The 20873-nt window shown below is 43.5% G+C and overlaps 1 protein-coding gene and 1 pseudogene across 2 annotated transcripts in view; both read right to left on the reverse strand.

Annotated features, from left to right (window-relative positions):
• Window positions 1-20873, reverse strand: part of TAF1B (TATA-box binding protein associated factor, RNA polymerase I subunit B) — a 909612-nt gene that overhangs the window by 627059 nt on the left and 261680 nt on the right. For both annotated transcript variants that reach the window (XM_086926356.1, XM_086926357.1), the window contains exons 7-8: window positions 16743-16902; window positions 7238-7337 (exon numbers count right to left, since the gene is read on the reverse strand). In XM_086926356.1, coding sequence (XP_086782482.1) covers window positions 7238-7337; window positions 16743-16902 — 260 coding nt within the window. The remainder of the gene's footprint in view (window positions 1-7237; window positions 7338-16742; window positions 16903-20873) is intronic.
• LOC147707310 (uncharacterized) lies at window positions 17912-19211 on the reverse strand (annotated as a pseudogene).

Consider the following 20873-nt stretch of genomic DNA (forward strand, 5'->3'; position numbering starts at 1 on the left):
CTCCAAAAATTCTGGTTGTTGTGCACTTGGATGTGGCAATGAGGAGTATTCCCATTATGACCACAACCCATGTAGTGGTCTTTTAAATGCAATCATGAGTAAGCACTCTATTCTGTTATAACTATATTTATCCGCAGCCCCAGTTCGTATCCAAAATACCTTTACTGGTATTGGTTTGGCCAGTCTGGTTGATTTTATTGCCTTCTCTGAGAAGTATAGAAATAAGTTTGCTGATTTCTCAAATTTAAATAACTGTTTTAGTGACCATAACCTTTTGGCATTTTTCTTAACTTTGGGAGTCATGTGTTTCTTGTATGGCCCCTTGTCTTTTACCTTGCTAGTCTAATTGTGCATGTTGTAGGCCGCTTTTATTTTGCACACGTTTATAAATAGCACGCTTGCTTTTGTGCCATGTATTTTCACACAGAAACAGCACATGCTTTTGCATTTTATTCTTTTCCTGGGATTTAGACTGGACAGCCTAAGCAAAGTCAAACAACATTGCCCCTTGTCTGGTCAGACACTAGCACCTAAACATAATAATAGAATGCAGCTGCTGTTTTGAATACACATAACTTGTCATATAACAGAGAGCAGGGGTTCTGAAAAAACAGACTCACAGAGCGAAGGTCCCGAGACAAGAGTGCTGCTTCAGCTGAGATGTAGAGCATCCACCTATGTATGCTGAGGTACAGTGTCCTCCACTAAACCCATCTATAATTTATAACCATTTAGCTTCAGTAGTACGGGAGTGTTTAAGCAGATCTGTCAGATAACATGACAGGGCTCTTTATTGTATATGGTTTATTAACCATGTTGATGGCATTACTAAAATGTATTTGTTTTCTAATTGTGGCACTATTATTGCATCTTAGAGCACAATAGTTTAAATAAATATTGTAAACTTCCTTCGTGTCTCTTTTTTATCTTATTGTAAACAAGTATGAGTGAGAGAGCAAAAGGGTGTGTCCTGTTACCACGATTCCTGAGAAAGTCGGGAGTGTTATGTTCTGGGGTGCCAAATCACTGGTCTCTCGGGAAAGGTTAGGAGGGCAAGTGAGGCATTATGGGTAGTCGAACTTGTACTCATTGATGCTGATGTGGTATGGGGACACTGTCCCCTACATACTGATGTTCTATGGTCCCAAGCTTGATCTGTTCCTGAGCAGAATTACTGCAACAGGGCAATTTACAGCATCAGGTTCCACACTCTACAGTACTAACAGAGGTCAATCAGAACAACGGTATCCTCCACAAATGGGTAACCATGGAATCCAGATACCTGCTAGCCAAACCTGGAGCTAGAAATGGGGAGCAGATGATTATGTGTTTGGAAAAAGAGGAGGACCGCCCTTGCATGTTATGGGTGTATTCTGAAATCTGCAATACTGTGTTGAAGCTGTTAACATTCACAAAGAAAGCCAACAAACAAAAGTTGTTTGATAGAGCCTGTTCACAGGCACATGTAGGTTAAATACGTGGCCTCAAGCGGATGCCTAGAGATGTGGAGAAAGTGAATCTGTGAAGATGGAATTCTAAACAGGCCATCGCTAAAAGAAAGTCAACTGTAAGGCCGGAAGCCTGGGAACAGCTTTGCAAGGTTAGTACAAAGAACAATAGTTATGGTATGTTATGTTATGTTATATGTTGTCTTATATTTTTTATTTATTTTATTTATTTGAGATTTTTATTGCGCGACAATTACCCGTGGGTGTCTCGGCGCATATGATTACTCAGATAAGGACCGATGCCCACCAGCTTACTTGTCAAATAACCAGGTTTTAAGGAGCTTACGGAAACCTACCAGGTTGGGGGCGGTTTTAATGATCAAAGGGAGGGTGTTCCATAGCTTGGGTGTTGCTACCATGAAACGCCTGTCTCCCCAGGTCACTGTTTTGGTTCGAGGGACTGAGAGCATGCAAATGTTTGCAGATCTGAGCTGTCTCTTTGGGGTGTGCAGTTTAAAGGCCTCTCTCAGAAACCTGGGTCCTATATTGTGTACGGCTTTATAGGCAATACATAATGCCTTGAATTTAATACGGTTTTCAACTTTTAGCCAGAGAAGCTGTCGAATGGCTGTAGTTGTCGGATGGCGTCGGGGAATACCGAGCAGAATTCTGGCTGCCGCATTCTGTATGGACTGGAGTTTCATTAGGACTTGTTTTTGAGTGTTCAGAAAGAGGGCATTCCCGTAGTCCATCTTCGAGAATACCAAGGTAGTAATGAGAAATTTTTCCCTGCTGATGCTGGAAGATAGGGCATGAGTTTCCTGATTTTCTTCAGGACATAAAAGGCGGATGATACTACCTTGTTTACATGATGGTTAAAGACCAGCTTATTGTCGAAAATATCTCCCAGGTTTCTGACCTTGGCAACTGGGACAGGCGGGGGTCCCATCTGGCTTGGCCACCAGATGGGTGACCATTCCGGGGATAGGTTGCCAAAGGTCATAACCTCGGTCTTATCCGAGTTAAGTTTCAGACAATTTGTTGACATCCATGAGCAAACCACCAGCATTGCTTCTTGGAATTTTGCTCCCACCATTGGACCATCCTTATGCACCGCTAGGACTAGTTGGGTGTCGTCTGCATAAGATGTCAGACACAACCCATGGGTTTTTATTACCCTCGCTAAGTCCGCTACATAGATGTTAAACAGCGTCGGACTTAGCGAGGAGCCTTGGGGGACCCCACAGGGGATTGCGGAGACAGGAGAGTAAAAATTACCTAATTTCACTGTCTGCGTGCGACTGTTCAGGAAATATGAAATAAGATCTCCAGCCAAGTCGACAATCCCCAGGGCTGTGACACGGTCGATCAAGATGGCATGATCGACCGTGTCGAAGGCCGTGGACAAATCCAAAAGAATATAGCGCACGGCTACTCAAAAAGAGTGTCCCGGCGCTTTTATTGAGAACCTATAGCAGAATAACACAACACAGTGATATAAAAACAGATAAAAAGAAACAGATAAACAGGGAAAATAGCCTGAAGGGCAAACAGCCAAGTTTTAAGGCCCTTCCTAAAGGTCAGTAGATTAGTGGCCCCACGTAACGCCAAAGGCAAAGTGTTCCACAACTGTGGCGCCAACAACCCAAAGGAACGGCCTCCAATGCGGGCCCTTTTTACTCGCGGGACCACCGCAAGAAACAAAGATTCAGATCTTAAAGATCGAGCCGGGTGGTAGAAAGCGAGTCTCCTTTGGAGATACTTTGCTACCACAGCATGAAGAGCTTTGTAGGCCACAGTCAAGGCCTTGAAGGCAATCCGCTTCCGGATAGGCAGCCAGTGGAGCGACCGCAAAAGGCCAGCGGCACTGGCTCGCCTATTTAGGCCATAAATGGCCCTCGCGGCCGCGTTCTGAACAACTTGCAGCCGCTGCAGTAGATATTCCGGCAGGCCTAAATAGAGGACGTTGGAATAATCCAATCTTGAGCCAATCAAGGCCTGCACTGTCATCTTCCTATGCTCCTCCGAGGGTAGAGGCAGAAACCTCCGGAGCATCTTGAGAAGACCAAAACATGTTCCCGTTAAACAAAGGATCTGAGATCTCAACGTCAGACCCTTGTCCATCTTGACTCCCAAGTTCTTAGCCAGCTGGGACGAACAGGACGGAGGGAACATATTAACAGGCCACCATGCCTGCCAATCCGGTTCCGATGGACAGCCGAAGAAGAGTACCTCAGATTTATCTGAGTTGCACTTGAGGCTGTTCGGCTGTTCAGCTGTTCAGCAGTTGTCTGTTCTGGAAAACATGAAGTGCACCTTTTTTAGGGATAGTGACAATACAGAATTGGATGCAGCTATATCACCACATAAATGGGTTAAGCACTTTTCCAAGGTGTATGACGCAGCAATGAACTAAATAACTACTAAGATATTATAATGGCTGGCTGCCAACGGGGTGGCTTGGAGCTGGCACCCGTTATCTTGGAAGAAGTTAGATCTGCAATTGACAGGTGGGCAAAGAACAAGACTCCAATGGGGTTCTAACTGAATAACAATGACCATATAGACTTATAGGCACCTCTAATTGTCAACATATTAAGGAGTGCAGTTTCTATAGGTCCACCTAAGTCATGGTTCTAATTCTAAAAATCATCCCAATTTACAAGAAAGGTAATAGAGCCGGACCTCAATATAACAGTCCTATCTCCTTAATTGATTAAACTGCCAAGATTCTGGAAAGGATTCTACTGGATCGATTGGCAGCTTGGGATGCAGAAAAGAGTAACTTTACTGCTGTCCAGTACGGGTTCAGGAAGGGCCTAGGAACCTTTGACCAATGCCTGAATCTACATTTAATCATCAGTAAATATACAGCTAGCGTTCATGGACCTTAGCTCAGCATTCAATTGTCTCAACAGAGGATAGTCAGGGGGGGAAGATGCTGGAAATGGTAGTGGAGACTCTATTAGTGCATTTCATAGCATAATTACATGAAGCTGTGACTGGGTACATATGAGAAGAGAGAGGAGAGACACGAGAGACAGGAGAGAGAGGGGGGAGAGAGAGAGAGGGATAGAGAGCTAGCTAATGGTGACTACACTACCCAAATTAGGATCAAGCATGGGGTGAGACAAGGATGAGAGATGACTGATACATAAACAACACTAGGGAAGGTGAATGAACCCAGGGTTGGAACACATAGCCTCCCTGCATTGTTATATGCAGACCACACACTGGTATATATATTTATATCACTTGCAGTAAGACTGAGGAATATAGTCTGGAAGTGATGTTTTAATGGTGATCTATTATTTCATTTGTTCTTAGCCTTTTTAATATGTTATAGAGCATGGGATATGGGTCTGGCCCTTTTTACATCCTTAGTTTGTTATTTATTTTCGCATTCCATGTTATGCATGAGTCCCTTTATGGGTCCAATTCTTGAAGTGGAGCCAAGTCTCCTGCTGGTACAGACCTTATTTATTGCACAGCATTTTATGTATTATCTTACATACCTGAATTAACTTTACCTACTGTTTGATACAATGACTGTATATTGATTGTTTTTATGCTGTGCACTCTTATGATTTTATACGTTGAATAAAGAAATTGATTAATAGATTGATTAACCCCTTTCTTTTTTTTAGGAAAGAAGCGCCAATCTAATACTGCTCTTTGAAAAATGACTCACCGCACTTATCAAAATGGTCATCCAATAAGCAAATAGTGTGTGATCAGAAGCTGGGACTTACATTATTCAGCTTCTTCTTGAATTATATATTTGCCTCCTTCCTACCATTAAGACGTCATTGTACAAATTAAGGTGCATTTAATAACAGCAGAGGGCTTAAACTGTATTTGAATGTATAGTTCATCTAATCTCAAAACCTACATAAGTAAGCTAGAACCATATAGAGCACTGTTACAAATAAATAACACAAATTATATTTTCACTGACTGACCTTTTCAACAAAGAATTTTTGTAACCCAAAAAATGCTTCCACCACTGTCTGAAATTATGTAAAGATCTTTGAAAAATCTTCTAATCCAAAGTGAAAAATATGCAGGACTATTTGCATACCAATATAAACAGAATCACAACAGTCAAGGTGGGTTTTTACGAGACTGTTGGTACAACCACTAAGACACTCTCACCTAAAGTCTTGCCAGGGTCATCTTGCTCCTCTTATACATCTCCAATCCGAGAATCACAAAAAATATAGTGAATTATCTGGCAAGCTCCTTTGACAAGACACATACATGGCCTTAGTGCCTGGTAGAGTTTTCTACTCCCAGTGAAGTCTCCTTGGATGATCGACGCATTGTTGGTGTATGACTCCCAAACCCCCTGCCATTTGCACAAGAAAACCTAAATTCTTTATTGAAAAATAGATAATGACTCATTTCGTAATCAGTATGTTGTTCCACTTACCGATTCTATCTAAATGTATTTATTTATTTAGTGATGCTACCAAGAAGCCCAAAAGTCTCAATAAAGAACCATCTGTATACCTTCTAGGAAGAGTATCACACATTTATATGACCCTTTACTTTAATAAACCTTTTATTCGATTTATAAGAAGATAATTCCCTATATGACCCTTGGCTCATGGTGGATGGTAGCAGGGTAATCATTATGTTGATCTATCAGCCTCTTTCAAGTACTTGAGGACCCTACTCTCCCAGACCACCTCCAGAAGGGTGGAGTTAGGGGACTTGGACTCATAAAATAAATCCTTAAAGAAAGATCACTAACAATCACTTTAGCCCCTTCCGCCCGGACCACGTGCCAACTCCAGAACCACTACAGCATTGGCATCTGTAGTGCCTCAAGGCTTTTATCTGTCTCCTTGTTAAATATCACCATTGACTCACTGGCTCTATGGCAACATTCGTTTGGCTTAATCTTTTATACTAAGCTGGGAATAAAGAGATGGTAATATAATTTGAGTATCTTTAGATGCTCCACTACATTTCTGTGTATGTGTCTAGAAAAAAACTATAATGGGTCATGATCGTCTGACAACAGTCTCCTGAAAAACAGAGATATTGGTCACTGATGGCAAAGTAGAGCTTTGTTCACTCAGTGTTGGCAGGAGTCAGTTGACACTTTGTTTGCCAGCTACACGTGGAGAAACTTGGTTAATTTTGTCATTGTCTTTACCTTTCTCTCCCTTTGGAGGATCTGTTGTTGAGTTCTGCTTTTAATCATCTTATCTATGTCATTGCCCTACAGATTACTTTTATATTAGGTAATAAAGTAGCTTGTTTTGGTCACTGGATCTTTATGTAGACACTAACGTATAAATACTTGCATATCCGATGAGTAAAGTACGACTCCAAAATGAAGTAACCAGGGTTTTTATTACCACCACCTGGAGCTTCCCCTACCTCACTTGCACTTGTAGTTTTTCATTGCTCTGGAAAGCTAGCAAGTCCAGTGCAAAGGTTTATATATTGTTCTTAAGCTAAAAAGCATACTTCCAATATGCATACCAAAGTTTTCAGGTCATTTTCCCTTACACACCATCGTGCTGAAGGACACCAACTGTTAAAGGGGAATCAAAGTTGTATGAAATATGAAAAAGTAGACACGATTTCCACTGCAAGCTTTTCGAAGAGTCTGACTCAACATGTAGAGGAGATTACAAATCAAACTTGGCGTTCACAGGGAAAGAAAATGTGGCTATATTAACAGTATCTTAGCATCATTTAGTTTTACGTTAGTATAAGTAAGTACTATATGAAACAATAACATTACACAACAAATACAGAAAATAAACGTTTACCTCGACTTGGAAAATTTTGATATCTTGTCCATATAACTTCATCTCCTCTGGAAAATGTTGGAAACAATTCAAGTAAGGTATGTGTCCCTCTTCAACAAACCTAGTAAAGTAATAGTCTCATTATATAATTTCTCCATTTACATGCGATGCAAGTTATATCATGACTGTACAAAATGGGCAATGTTTCTCCCGCTTTGGTGGCTGCGCCCTTTCCTGCATATTCGCGAGTCAATGAATGTTGAGGGTTGGATAGTGGGGGGTTGTGAGAAGGCGGGAGATCTGGATATGAATGGTAGTTTCATGGATCTGGTGGATATCGGAGCACACTGCGGGGTAGACAATAGTCAGTTCATGCAATATGCAAGCATTTCACACACTGTTCATGGTATATGGCCCACCTTTCCGGATGAGCCACAACAGTTACATGTACTCGGGGTAATTCTGACAGGGTTCCTATAAGGGTATCATCTTCAGATTGAATGTAGCACTTAAGGTAGACAGGACGACGGTAGTTGCCTTGAGAAGGGAAACGTGGGACAAGGAAGTAGATACCCCACTGTCACACAGTAAATGGTGCAGAGTGTGAGCACTGGTGCATGAGGTGGCAAGCAATGCCCGCTTTAAGTTAGTGCACTTTTATTTTCTTTATCATGCCTACCTGACCCCTGCCCGACTTCATAGAGAATATCCCAAGAGAACACCAGGTTGCATTAGATGCAGGATGAAGTTTGATTTCTGCCACGTGGCTTGGAGTTGTGCACAGCTTCAGCCATACTGGGGAGAGGTACACAGAGAAATGTGTAGAGTGATAAAGGTGGCTGTGGAGACCTCTATCGGTCATTGTCTATTGGGTTAGCTGCCCCCCCCCCCCCCCCCCCCCGCCCTCCAAGAAGGGACAAAAAATTTGCCCAGCTTGGCCTGCTGTTAGCAAGCTGGCGTATAACTAAACATTGGGCCAGTCCCATACCTCTGGCACTACCTAAATGACTGGCAAATCTGCGGGAGTGGGCGGTAACCGAGGAATGTAGAGTTTGGAAAGTGTATCCGATGAGCATGCAGAAAGGGACATTGAGATGTGGTTGAGTATTCTAGATGTACTTGGAGGCAATGGTGAGCAACAAGAGGAGGGAGAGGAGTGGGTTGGGAGCGGTGAGGAAGGAGAAATAGATGTGAATGGTGAGAGTGAGTGGAAGTGTGTATCAGACTCACACACATCACCCAGCAGTGCATATGGATTGGATTAGGTAGGGATTGTCGATGGCTTCCTTGCATAGTTGCAGAGATGGGCTTGTGTATAGACGACCACCCCCTCTGTTTTGCACATGCACTATTCTGTATGGCAATACAGTACATGAGGGAAGAGGGGAGGTCTTGGTCTCAGCTCTCTTGTTTATGGCATCAAACATGTATGCTGGCCCTCCCTGACTGGGACCTACATCCCCCAACTCCTAGGTGAAACTATATGTGTCAAATTGTAATAATTCTGCACTGATGTATTTTGTAGTCTCTCTATGCAAAATTGAATAAACGTTTTTTTGTTTTTTTTTAAAGGCCAAAGTACTTTGAGGGGAAACCAACAATATTTGTAAGCTCATTTAATAAAAGCTTCAGATAGAAAACGGAAGAACAGTAGGGAAGAAGTGGTTACGGCAAGGAAAAGCTCTACAGACATTTCTCTTGTTTATTTTGCATTGAATTTATGATTGTCAAGGTAATGTGAATTTCCTCCTTTCATTAAAATTTCAGTCCCAGATGTTTTCCAAACTTTAATATCTGATAACGTATCAATCTTTTTAAGGACAATGAAATAATGTATTTGGTACACAGGAATGCTGCCAAGACTTGTGTAACCTAAAAGTCATAGATTTGAATCCATTTGTTATCATTCCAATGTCGATGAAAGAAGCAAAATGTAGCAGAGCAATAATAGTAACTCTTATAAAAGCACTATAAACCTACCGGAGTATGAAATTAAGACGATTTTGTCAAAATGAGCCTGTCTTATCCAACTGCCTTTTAGTCCACCAATATAAAGATTTCTGGTAAGCAAAGGATAATGTGTGCTGTAGTACAGCCAAAGGAACTGAAAGTCACAATGTGGATTGGCAGATGTAACAGTTGCATGTGATCCAGGAGAAATTCACAAAACGTTTATGTCATTTTCTCCCAATGAATGTGTTTCTCATGATGTCAAATCCATCCATCCATGTTGAAATAAATGACTGCAGTTCTTTTTTTCCCCAGAATCAAACAGAACCCTGGTTTCAGGAGTGGATATCTCCGTACATTACACTGTCCTCTTCCTGGTCCATCCTCTTTTTTGTTTCTAAGGAAGGGACCCACTCTCATCCCCACATTCTTTTCATCTTTCCATCCCACTTCTTATATCCAAATTGGCTCTATCCCTTCTCCATTACGAATGTTTTTACTCTAGTACCGTCAGCCCTAATTATAAAAACCCATACCACTGCCCATTCCCTAGTCCCTCCAGGCCTCCCTATACCTTAGACCCTTTACCCCCAAACTACAATATCTACATCGCAGCCCAAACAATACGTCTGCTTTAACCTGGACGCTAGTACATCTACTCTCCATACATCCAAGTATACACCAGTACTTTCCGAAGGACACCTACGTATTCCCTAATTGTATTACCGAGCCTTACCTCTCCATTTATCCAGCCCCTTTTTCTTATCTGTTTTATTTTCTAATGTTCTCGTCCACATTTTCTCTAGTAATGCTATGTTGCATTAGTCCCCTTTTGCAACGAAAAAGGTTTTTCTCGGTTTGGAAATTCACCGAAATAGAGTACCACCATTCTGGAGTTGTCACACTAGTTTTCTCCATTTTGTTTTCAATACCTAAAATGAGGTAGTGCTGTCTTCAGCATTGAAGAAACACTAAGGTACAGGCCTCACTTCGAAGTAGTGACATAGCCAGTAGGTACGTCTCCAGGTTGATAACATCACAACTGGATTTGCCTTGCTCTCTTGGATGAGAGAGAAAAAACAAAGCAATGCAACGCAATACTAGCTTTGAAATACCTTGTACAATCCAGTTTACTTGTACACCAACACTCAATATGCTTTAAAGAGTTCTTAACAGGATGAGAAGAATAAGTAGCACAATAAAAGGTAACACGCCTGATAAACAACTTACTAGTTCTACACATTTACATTCAAGGATGACAGTAGAAACTGTTTCATGTGTAGTTAAAGTATTTGCTTTTTTGGCCTCAAACCCTCGATTTCCTTTTGTATGGTCAAATCCTTGCAGGTTCCCAAATGGAATCAATCAACAAATCAATTTAATAACTCACAGGCTGTTTGCTCACTCCCTGGTACCCAGTTCGTTTTTGGCAATCCTCTCTATGTTAATATCAAATCAGTGACACCACAGCTTTCTCACAGCAAAAGCCGCACCACTTGTTCACTCTTCACAGGGTCTTCCAGAGTCCCGCAAGATTGGCGAACTGTGGGAAACATATGCATGCTTTCTGTCTAAAATGTGGAGAAAATTAGGCAGATGACATGCATTTGTGACCTGTAGGATGATACACCATTCTGGCATAAGGTGGGCAAGACTATGTTTGAGATACTTCAGAATACTATAGAGGTAAGCCCTGCATATATTATTTTTGGGATTTTGGAAGAAGAAAGAAGGGAAAAACTGACACTATCTCCAAACTTAAGGAAGCTCCTCTTTCATATGAAAGTGCGACCTCCAAGGTAGCCGGGTGCTAGCCTCCTAGAAGGGGAGCAACCCAAGTGACAATCTGAGCATTTATACGGAGAAGAGCGAAGTTTTAAGTGTTTTCCTAAACTGAGGCTTGTCTTGACGGGCTCTTAGAGAAGAAGGAAGGCTATTCCAGAGTAGTGTGGCCCTAACTGAGAACGCTATACATGACGGGCTTACTACAATACCTAAAGAATGTATTTGTTTTTGACGCACGTTGTTCTAATCAGAAGTCTCAAATTTGGGCACCACTTACGAGGTAACACCCACACCTCAGAAAATCCAAAGATTACACCCCGTTGAAGACTTAAGGAAGTACCCACGTGAAGGCTGAGAAAGAAAGCGTGCTCTGAGGCCTGAATAGGCAAAACCGAGCAGATGCGTAAGGAGGAAGGGAAATGTACTCTGCCACCGGAAAATGCATCTGGGGTGATACAAGTACAAATAAAACAGCTTCCTCTGCAAATACTTAGGGATTCAGAATTAATTTTGCCTTAGATATTCCTTTTCCTATCTAAGTTATAAACCAGTGTTTATTAACATCAGATTTTAGATCTTGTACTATATTACTGCCCCTTAGTTCCACTTGTTTTTACTGCACTCTAATCAGCTCACTGGAATTATGTGATTGTGTGGCTGCTGTATCTGCCACATAATCCATCATCTGCTGCATAATCTGCAGATTTTAACAAAAAACATTTGTTTCTAGCTCAGATGGCTCATAAGTTACTAAAATCGTAGTGTCACATGTTGCTGCGGGTGGAAGGCCCTTAGCAAAGGTTGGCCAGTCAACTTTCTGTTGCTTATTGCTATATATGGGTGTTTAACTGGTACTAATGAGGTGCAAACTATGCCCAGCCAGTGTTAGCAAGTGTAAAGTAATGAAATAATACTATAACAAAACTTGCCGCATTATTCCCCTTTATTTGCCTTTTCGTGCTGCATAATTTAGTCAACCCCGCTACATAATTTGGCCCTCCCATGCCGCAGCATTCCAGTGTCCTGGAATAAAATATACATATCAACATCATGGCACTTGTTCTGTGTTATTCAATTCCCACTTGCCAGGCCCTAACCTTAACATTTCTTACCTGTTAGACACCCATAAGGTAAGCCCAACGTACCACTGTGGTCAGGGTGCCGTATATGTGAAAGGTAGGACATGCCCTGATGTGTGTGGTATGTCCTGATAGTGAAATACTGCCAATTTCTTTTTTCACTATTGAAAGGCTATCTGTCCCACAGGAAAGAATGGAGAGTTTGCTTATAACATCTTATAAGCTTAATTGCCCCTGGGAACAAGATAAGAAAATAATGTTTGACATGCCTGAACTCAGAATATTAAGATGCATCTTTTAGTGAGGGTGATCTTAACATTCTGGGTTTGAAAATACCACTTTTAGAAAGTAGGTATTTTCTTGCCTAACCATCCAGTGTGCCCCTGCAAGGTTCTGTATTGACTGTCTGGCTTTGGAGAGACTGGGGCTGGGGATGTGCAGTGGATTCAGAGACTCTGGATGAGTCAGGGCTGGGTTGAATAGACCTAGGCTGCATTTAGAGTAGGGGAAGGAGATTGCCTTTCACCTAAACGGGCCTGGTCTGCTTTCCACAATGCTGTCTTCACCTCCTACCAGGAAGCTGCACAAGAGAGGGCAGAACTGGTTTTGGCTGGACAAAGAGCTGCTCTGCCACAGAGAACAAAACATTTTGTATTATAAAAAGAGGGGCCCAGACCCCAGACTTTTAGATCACTTCTGGAAATCAAGAGAAACCTTTGCCAAGGAGAAAAGCTGGAGAAAATGTGCTGTTTGCTGTCTGGGCTTGGCCTGCCATGGCTACTGTCTGCCAAGGAAAGTTTGCTGTGTCCCCTGCTTGAGGAAGATCTCCAAGGGCTTGAACTTGAGCTTGCCTCCTGTTCTGAGGTCTCAGGGATACAAAGATTTCGCCCCTAGTTTCCCTGAACTCTTTTGCTGGGAGTTCTGACCTGCTGAGAGGTGCCTGCCAGTGTTCTGGGTTTCTGGAGGTTGTTTTGGGACTAGAAACTGTAAGAATTGTGAAAATTGACGCAGATTGTTTCCGACGCATAGCAGCAGTGCGAGAGAATATTTCAGACGCATCACTGTTGCCGAAGAATCGACGCATCGCCTGCTAACGGCCAACGTTTTTGCTGCGTGAAGAATCCTGTGCACCAATCTCCAATGTCCAAGATCACCGCACTGATTCTGATGCAGACCCGGTTGGAGAAGAAGCAGTGCATCTCACAGGATCGTCACGCAATGCATCGAAGCTTCAAGTCTGTCGCATTGTTGGGGGTGCAGTAAGAAACCAACACATCACCTCCTCTCCGGTAAGGAACCAATGCATCACTTCCCCTGCATAGCAGTAAGGAACTGACGCATCACCTCTCCCGGAGCAAGGAACAAAGGCATCACCTTTCCTGAATGTAAGGAATCGACGCATCACCTTCCCTGTGACCCTTTTTGCTTGTATTTTTCGACGCAACCAAGGTACTTTATTTATAAGTGTCACATCCCACATTTTCTTGGAACTGACCGGTTTCTACATTTTAAGAATCATATTTTTACTACTGTATTGTGGATTTTTGTTGCTTGGTCTTATTTTGGTTTACAAAAAGATTATTTATTTTTCTAAACTGGTGTGGTGTCCATTTGTACACTGTATGTTTTCACAAATGCTCTACACACTGCCTGTGAGGTAAGACTGTCTGCTTGTGCCAAGCTACCAACGGGGTGAGCAGGGGTTATTTTAGAAGTGCATCCCCCTTACCCTGACTAGAAGCAAGGGTCCCTATTTGAACAAAGGCACCTCCCTCTGCCAACTAGAGACCCACATTTATAACGCTAACAATGGGAGGGGATGAGAAGGTGGCATTCAGAAAGGGAAGGGCATAGTAATCTTCAACAATTATAGGACCTATTGACTCACATGATCAATTTAAAGTCCGGTAGGCAAGGCTGAATCGGTCCTCCAACTGGGCACAGTTGTCCACAGAACAATAGCAGTTTTGATGCTTTGTCTGTAGAAGGGGAGGAATACTGATGCTGCTGCTGTTGTACCTGTCATTTTGTGCCTTCTCTGCCTCTATAGTAGTGAAAAGTGTAAGCGGGATGCAGAACTGGCTGCAAAGGTGGACACTGGCAACAGGGTAGGTATCCAGAAAATACCAAAGCACTCAAATTTCTGTACTGCAGGTGAAATTGGTAGGCTGTGGAAGACAAATGCAGTGAGTTCACCATTGCCTAACCGATCTTTAAACCTTGTACGGTTGAATCCGCTTTCTAGCCAAAAACTCTAGCTCCCTCAAATGGCATGTCCAAGGAAGCTCAGATGGCTCCAGAAAGTCTGGTGGAGTGCATCCAGATTTTATATCCGAGGACGAAGGTGGATCCCATAGCAGAGGCAACCAACACAGTGGTGTCAATGCCACAGCACAAGCTCTGCCTAGTCAAATACTGGCCATCTTGTACAGTTTGAGCAAAGAAGTGACAAAGGTCCTCCGGTAGCATGTCCAAAACTTCACAGCCAATGTACAAAAGACATCGTCAAAAGTGAGCTGGAAGACAAGAGCATTCAAGAATCATGGGGCTAAGCTGAGGAGAAAACTTTCTTGCCATCATATCAATAAGTGTAGGCTCCCTATCTAGCAGAGTGGTTGGAAAAAAGTTTAGACAGACCTTAAAAGTTGAGACTTTCACCACAAGGCTCTCCGGTGTAAGGTATTGGATTAGCAATTCCAGCCCCCAGGTGATAGCCTGCAGCACTTACCAATTGCCTCTGGCGCTGAAAAGGGACTTAACCAGGCTGCCAAGATTAGGCCAACCAAGACCTCATTGAATGGTACCAGAGGCTCAAAAATAGAAGGTCCAGGTTGAAGTATCTCTGTCAGTATGTTAGCCTTAGTCTCTTCAGTCGAGAGCGCCAATTCCAAACATTTGGAGGCGTCTGAATCACTATGGCAAAGCAGAGTGGATTCAGACAAAGTATCCAGACAGCTGGTATTTTGTACCAAAAGTAGAGATTAGTATAACATGGGGGTGCAAGTGATCTGCCACCTCATTGACCTCATCATGCTGCATTGGTGGGAGGCCCTGAATAGAATCGATTCTGACCAAAACGTGGCTCCCATTCTACTGAAAAACTGACACTGATGACGAGGAGCGGTGGTGCTAAAGAGTCCTTCACTAGAGGTGGCCTTTTATGGTATATGACATGGAGCAAACTCTCGACAACGATGCATTGGTATCTTGGGTGGACGGATCAGGAACAGTGTTGATGATGGAACTGCAACCAACAAGGCCTGCAGCACAGGAGGCCAGTGGCAGAACAGTCTGAGCTCTCACAGGGTCAGCCAGCGCTGAGGGAGAAATAGTAGCCCCAATGGGTGTATGGGACTGGAAGGTGGCCCCAGGGAGCCAGAGCAAAGTTGAAAATCTGCAGCATGAACTCCTTAAATGCTGCAATGTAATGTGTAAATAACGATTGGACAGGGAGCATCACCTCCATAGAGGAAGGCAAAGCAGGAGTAAAGTTCCTCAATTGTCGACTCTAGGATCACTTCTCGGAACGTCTGGATGTTAAAGAACTTTTTTTCTGTTTTTTATGCCTTTTCCTCAACATGTCCTTCATCTGACTTAATCGATTGTGGGGACCTGCGTCAGGAGCAATCTCCTTTCTTGAGTTCATCAGCGGAAAGTTTAACTCCCGGCTTCCTCATAGTGTTTGTTGCAGACACAGAATTTCCTGAAGGACATGGGGTCATTATTGGTGCCAAGACACCTCAGACAAATGTCACGTGGACGTGTTGCCGATATCTGTATGCAAAATGCATGCTTTGTTTGAGGCCTTTTGCCTTTGGAGGCAACATTCTTGCAAACTGCCAAAATCATGGTAATATAAAACAAACTGATAGGAGCAGAGGTCTGGTTCTGCAAAAAATGGGGAGGAAAAAGAGCAACTTACTCTGTGGGCACCAATATATGTGGCTCATGTCATCACGTCCATGGTGTGACGGAGTTGTGAGAAGGCAGATGGCACCACCTGCCAGTGTGCAAAGCATGTAGAAACAAGAGTTTCCAGATCCAGTCTGGCTCATAGGATTACTAACAAGGGGAATCAGTGGTTGGAAATTTCAATCAGAAATTTAGTTATGCGTGAGAAAGGGAAGTAGAGTTAAGTGCCATCTGTAAGGTTCCTCATACAAACATGCAGTCTATGGGAAGTTAAACTACTCTCTTAAGATAGGTACATATTTTTTCCAGTTGGGTGAAACTGCTTAAACATGGAGAAATGTAAATGCTTCATAAACAAATGCATAGTTTAATGTTTCACAATTTTCAATGACACATTTAATAATGTGAAAGTTCATTGCCAATTTTGCAGATGCTCATGATTCTGAAGTAACAACTGAGATAATATGTTAGAGATTCTAGCTGGATGTGTTATTACTACTACTATCAATACAATATCAAGAACAACCCCTCTTGCCCCGAGTTATGTTTCTACAATTTTTCATGTATTTGCAGACAACTTAAAATACGACTCCTTCAATGTTTTATTAGAAAGAGCTAGTTTCACATGTTCTTTGGCTTTACCATTTTGTTTGTTACTGTATACTCAAATAATGCTCAGTATATTCTCTTAATATTACCAATATATAACAGGGTATTTATATGTATAACATAGTTAGAGCCCTGTTAACATAACCAACATTGTTGACCACAGATTTTCTTTCGCATGCAACTCTTCTTACCGCAGGAGGTCACTCAGTGTAATTGATTCTCTTAGCCAAACTAACGACATATAACAGAATGCCAACGTCATTGGCATGGACATCACCAGCAACCCCTCTTGCTTCGCTGGTGAATACAAACCACCATCCACAGAACCGGAATGGTATGATTTAGTACTGCCTGTAAAATGAAGAATCATAAAAATATTGTAAAATATAAAGGACCGTTTTAATGTGAAAATAACAGTTTGAACCAAATATAAATGTCTAACAAAGACAAGATTCGAATATGCTACTTACCAGTATGCATCTGTTCTTGGCATGTAGGGCTGCTGACATTCATATCTGTGCATAGATCGCCACCTAGTGTTGGGTCCGGATGATTGCACATTGTTGTCCTGGAAGAGTCTTCGAAGTATCACGCGATAGGTGGCTCCTCCCCTGGACTACAGTGCGCATAAGCATCCTCTCCATTCTCAGATTGTTTTTCGCCATTGTGGCAAAGATGGAGTGTAGTACAGTAAGTGATGACCATGCTAAGAGTAATTCTGAGTGCTGCAGCCGCTACAGGCGCCGGGGAGGAGGGCGGGCGATATGAATGTCAGCAGCCCTACATGCCAAGAACAGATGCATACTGGTAAGTAGCCTATTCGGTTCGAGGCATGCGGGCTGCTGAATTCATATCTGTGCATAGAATATATAGCAGTCCCTCTATTAGCGGCGGCTGCCCGTGCCAGCTGCAGCAGTCTGAAAAAGTGTTTTTAGAACAGCCTGTCCTACAGCTGCCTGCTGTTTGGAGTGCACATCTACGCAGTAGTGTTTGGTAAATGTGTGTATGGTAGACCATGTGGCTGCTCTACAGATTTCCTCTAAAGGGATGTTTCCAAGGAAAGCCATGGATGCCCCCAACTTTCGTGTTGAGTGGGCTCTTGGGGGAATCGTTAATGTGCGCTTAGCCTTTTGATAGCAAATCTGTATGCACTTAACAATCCACCTGGCTATACCTGCTTTTGAAATGGGGTTGCCTTTGTGTTGTGGTGAAAAGGCAACAAACAGTTGTTTTGTCTTCCTGAAATCTTTTGTTCTATCGATGTAGTACATTAGAGCTCTTTTGACATCTAGTGTGTGGAGCATTCTCTCTGCCACAGAATCTGGATTCTGGAACAACACTGGCAGTTCTATAGTTTGATTCATATGGAAATGTGAAGCTACTTTAGGCAGAAACTTAGGGTTAGTGCGTAGTACCACCCTGTTGGAGTGAATCTGTATGAATGGCTCTTGGATAGTTAGTGCTTGAAGTTCACTAACTCGTCGTAGCGATGTGATTGCTATTAGGAAAGCCACTTACCACGTTAAGAATTGTATCTCGCATGAGTGTAGAGGCTCAAAAGGTGGGCCCATCAGCCTGGTAAGGACCACATTCAGGTTCCATACAGGTGCCGGTGGGTGTCTGGGAGGAATAACTCGTTTGAGCCCCTCCAGAAAAGCTTTGATGGCAGGCACTCTGAAAAGTGAGAAATGTTGCCTGTTTTGGAGATAAGCTGCTATTGCGGATAAATGTATATGTATGGAAGCATAGGCCAGATTGCATTTGTATAGATGTAATAGATAACAGATGATGTTGTGAGTAGATGCATCTAGCGGATTAATGTCATTGTTGGCACAATAAAAGACAAATCGCTTCCATTTTGCCACATAACATGCTCTAGTTGTGGGCCTTCTTGCCTCCCTTATGATATCCATACAGTCAGGAGGCAGGTTGAGGTAGCCAAATTCTAAGACCTCAGGAGCCAGATCGGCAGGTTGAGCTCTTGCGGATCTGGATGCTGAATGTCGCCATGGCTCTGTGTCAAAAGCCTGGGTGTGAGTTGCAGCCTTTGATGTGGTACCACAGAGAGTTCTAGAAACGTGGGGTACCATGGTTGGCGTGCCCACGTTGGAGCAACCAGGATGAGAGTCATCGAGTGTTGCCTAAGTTTGCGTGCCACTAGGGGTATTAGCAGTGCTGGGGGAAAAGCTTACGCAAATATGCCTGACCAGTTCATCCATATCGCATTCCCCTGCAACTGTGGGAACCTGGCAGCAAAGCTTTGGCATTTTGCGTTTTTCCTTGTGGCGAATAGGTCTATCTCTGGATGACCCCACTGCTGGAAGTACGGTTGGAGTACTGATGGATGTATCTCCCACTCGTGCATCTGGTGGCTGTGCCTGCTGAGCAGGTCCGCCATCTGATTGTCCTTGCCTGGGAGGTGTTCTGTCATGAGGAAGATGTTTCTCTGAATGGCCCACTTCCACATGCTCTGAGCCAGATGGGACAACTGTGGAGAGTGTGTACCTCCCTGCTTCTGTATGCAGTACATGGCCGTCATGTTGTCCGTCCGGATCAACACTACCTTGTTGCACAAATGTACTTTGAATGCTTTCATTGCCATGAAGATAGCCATCAGTTCCAGAAGGTTGATGTGCATCTTTTTCTGCTGTGCTGCCCATAGTCCCTGTACTGTGTAGTGGAGTACATGAGCTCCCCATCCCTGGAGAGATGCGTCAGTCGTCAGTATAATCTGTGGCACAGGCTCTTGGAACGGTCGGCCCCTGCAAAGGTTTTGTGGGTTCCACCAATGCAGAGAGTTGTATGCGCGACCGGCCACCAACACTAGGTCTTTCAATTGTCCGTGAGCCTGATTCCACTGACGTGCTAAGCACTCCTGAAGCTGACGCATGTGTAGTCTCGCGTGCGGGACTATGAAGTTGCAGGAGGCCATCGTGCCTATCAACTGCATGAACACTCGTGCGGAAGCGAGTGTTGTGGTTTGAATTTCCGTATCAGCAATTGCATGCTGTTGATCCTCACTGAATTTGGCTGTGTTTTGGCTGCCAGAGTGTCTATTGTCGCGCCCAAGTACTGCCGTACGTGGGCGGGCTGAAGGTGGGACTTTGGATAATTCAGTGAAAACCCCAGATTGTGAAGAAGGTGAATGGTGTGGGACTTGTGGTTGGCACATTGCTGGGCCGACTTTGCTTGGATAAGCCAGTCGTCCAGATAAGGGTAGACGTGAACGTTCGGTCTCCGTAGGTGTGCAGCCACTGTCGCTAGGCACTTGGTAAACACCCTGGGTGCTGTTGTTACTCCGAAAGGGAGGACCTTGAACTGATAATGCTGATCCTGAATGGTAAATCTGAGATATTTTCTGTGTGACGGGTGTACCGGTATATGGAAATATGCATCCTTTAGATCTAGTGTTGCGAGGAAATCTCCCTGACTGAGTAACGGTAGAACCTGCTGTAATGTGAGCATGTGAAAATGTTCTGACAGGATGTACTGGTTTAGGGGCCTGAGGTCCAGTATGGGTATGAGGGACCCATCCTTTTTTGGGATCAAGAAGTACAGCGAGTACACCCCTGTACCTTTTTGTTCCACAGGCACGAGCTCTACGGCTCCTTTTTGCAGCATGCTGACTACCTCTTGCTGCAATAACTGTATATGCTCTGCGGACATAGGACGGTGTCTTGGTGGTTGTTGGGTGGAGTGGATGTTAACTCCAGACAATGACCATACTGGATAAGCTGCCTCACCCACCTGTCTGTAGTGGTGGATTTCCAGACCGGCAGTAACTGTTGTAGTCTCCCCTGACCGGTGTTATATGGTCGGGGGGTAGTGACATGACGTCACTGTTTGTTAGTGGCGGAGGATCGAGAGTTGTTGTTTCCACGACCTCTGCCCTTGGTGCTGTTTCCACGATAGCCACCCCTATTGATCTTGTAGGTGGTCTGCGTGCCTCCTTTACTGTATTGTGTCTGCTGGGACACCTGGCCTCTGGAAGCTCCTCTATTGTTGGAGCGACTAAAAGAACCACCCCTGAACTGCTGCGACTGTAGAGCCCCCATAGACTTTGCAGTCTCTGTGTCCTTTTTAATTTTTTCTAAGGTAGTGTCCACTTCTGGGCCAAATAAGTAATCAGCGTTAACTGGCTGATTAAGTATGGTGGTTTGTATCTCAGGCTTGAAGCCGGAGATTCTCAGCCAGGCGTGTCTACGTAACATAATGCTTGTATTAATCGCCCTGGCTGCAGTGTCTGCTGCGTCTAGCGCACACTTAATAGATGCGTTGGATATAAGTTTCCCTTCTTGTATTAGCATTTCTGCTGACTCCTT

This window comes from Lissotriton vulgaris, chromosome 6, assembly GCF_964263255.1.
Source record: "Lissotriton vulgaris chromosome 6, aLisVul1.2, whole genome shotgun sequence".
Lineage (NCBI taxonomy): Eukaryota > Metazoa > Chordata > Amphibia > Caudata > Salamandridae > Lissotriton > Lissotriton vulgaris.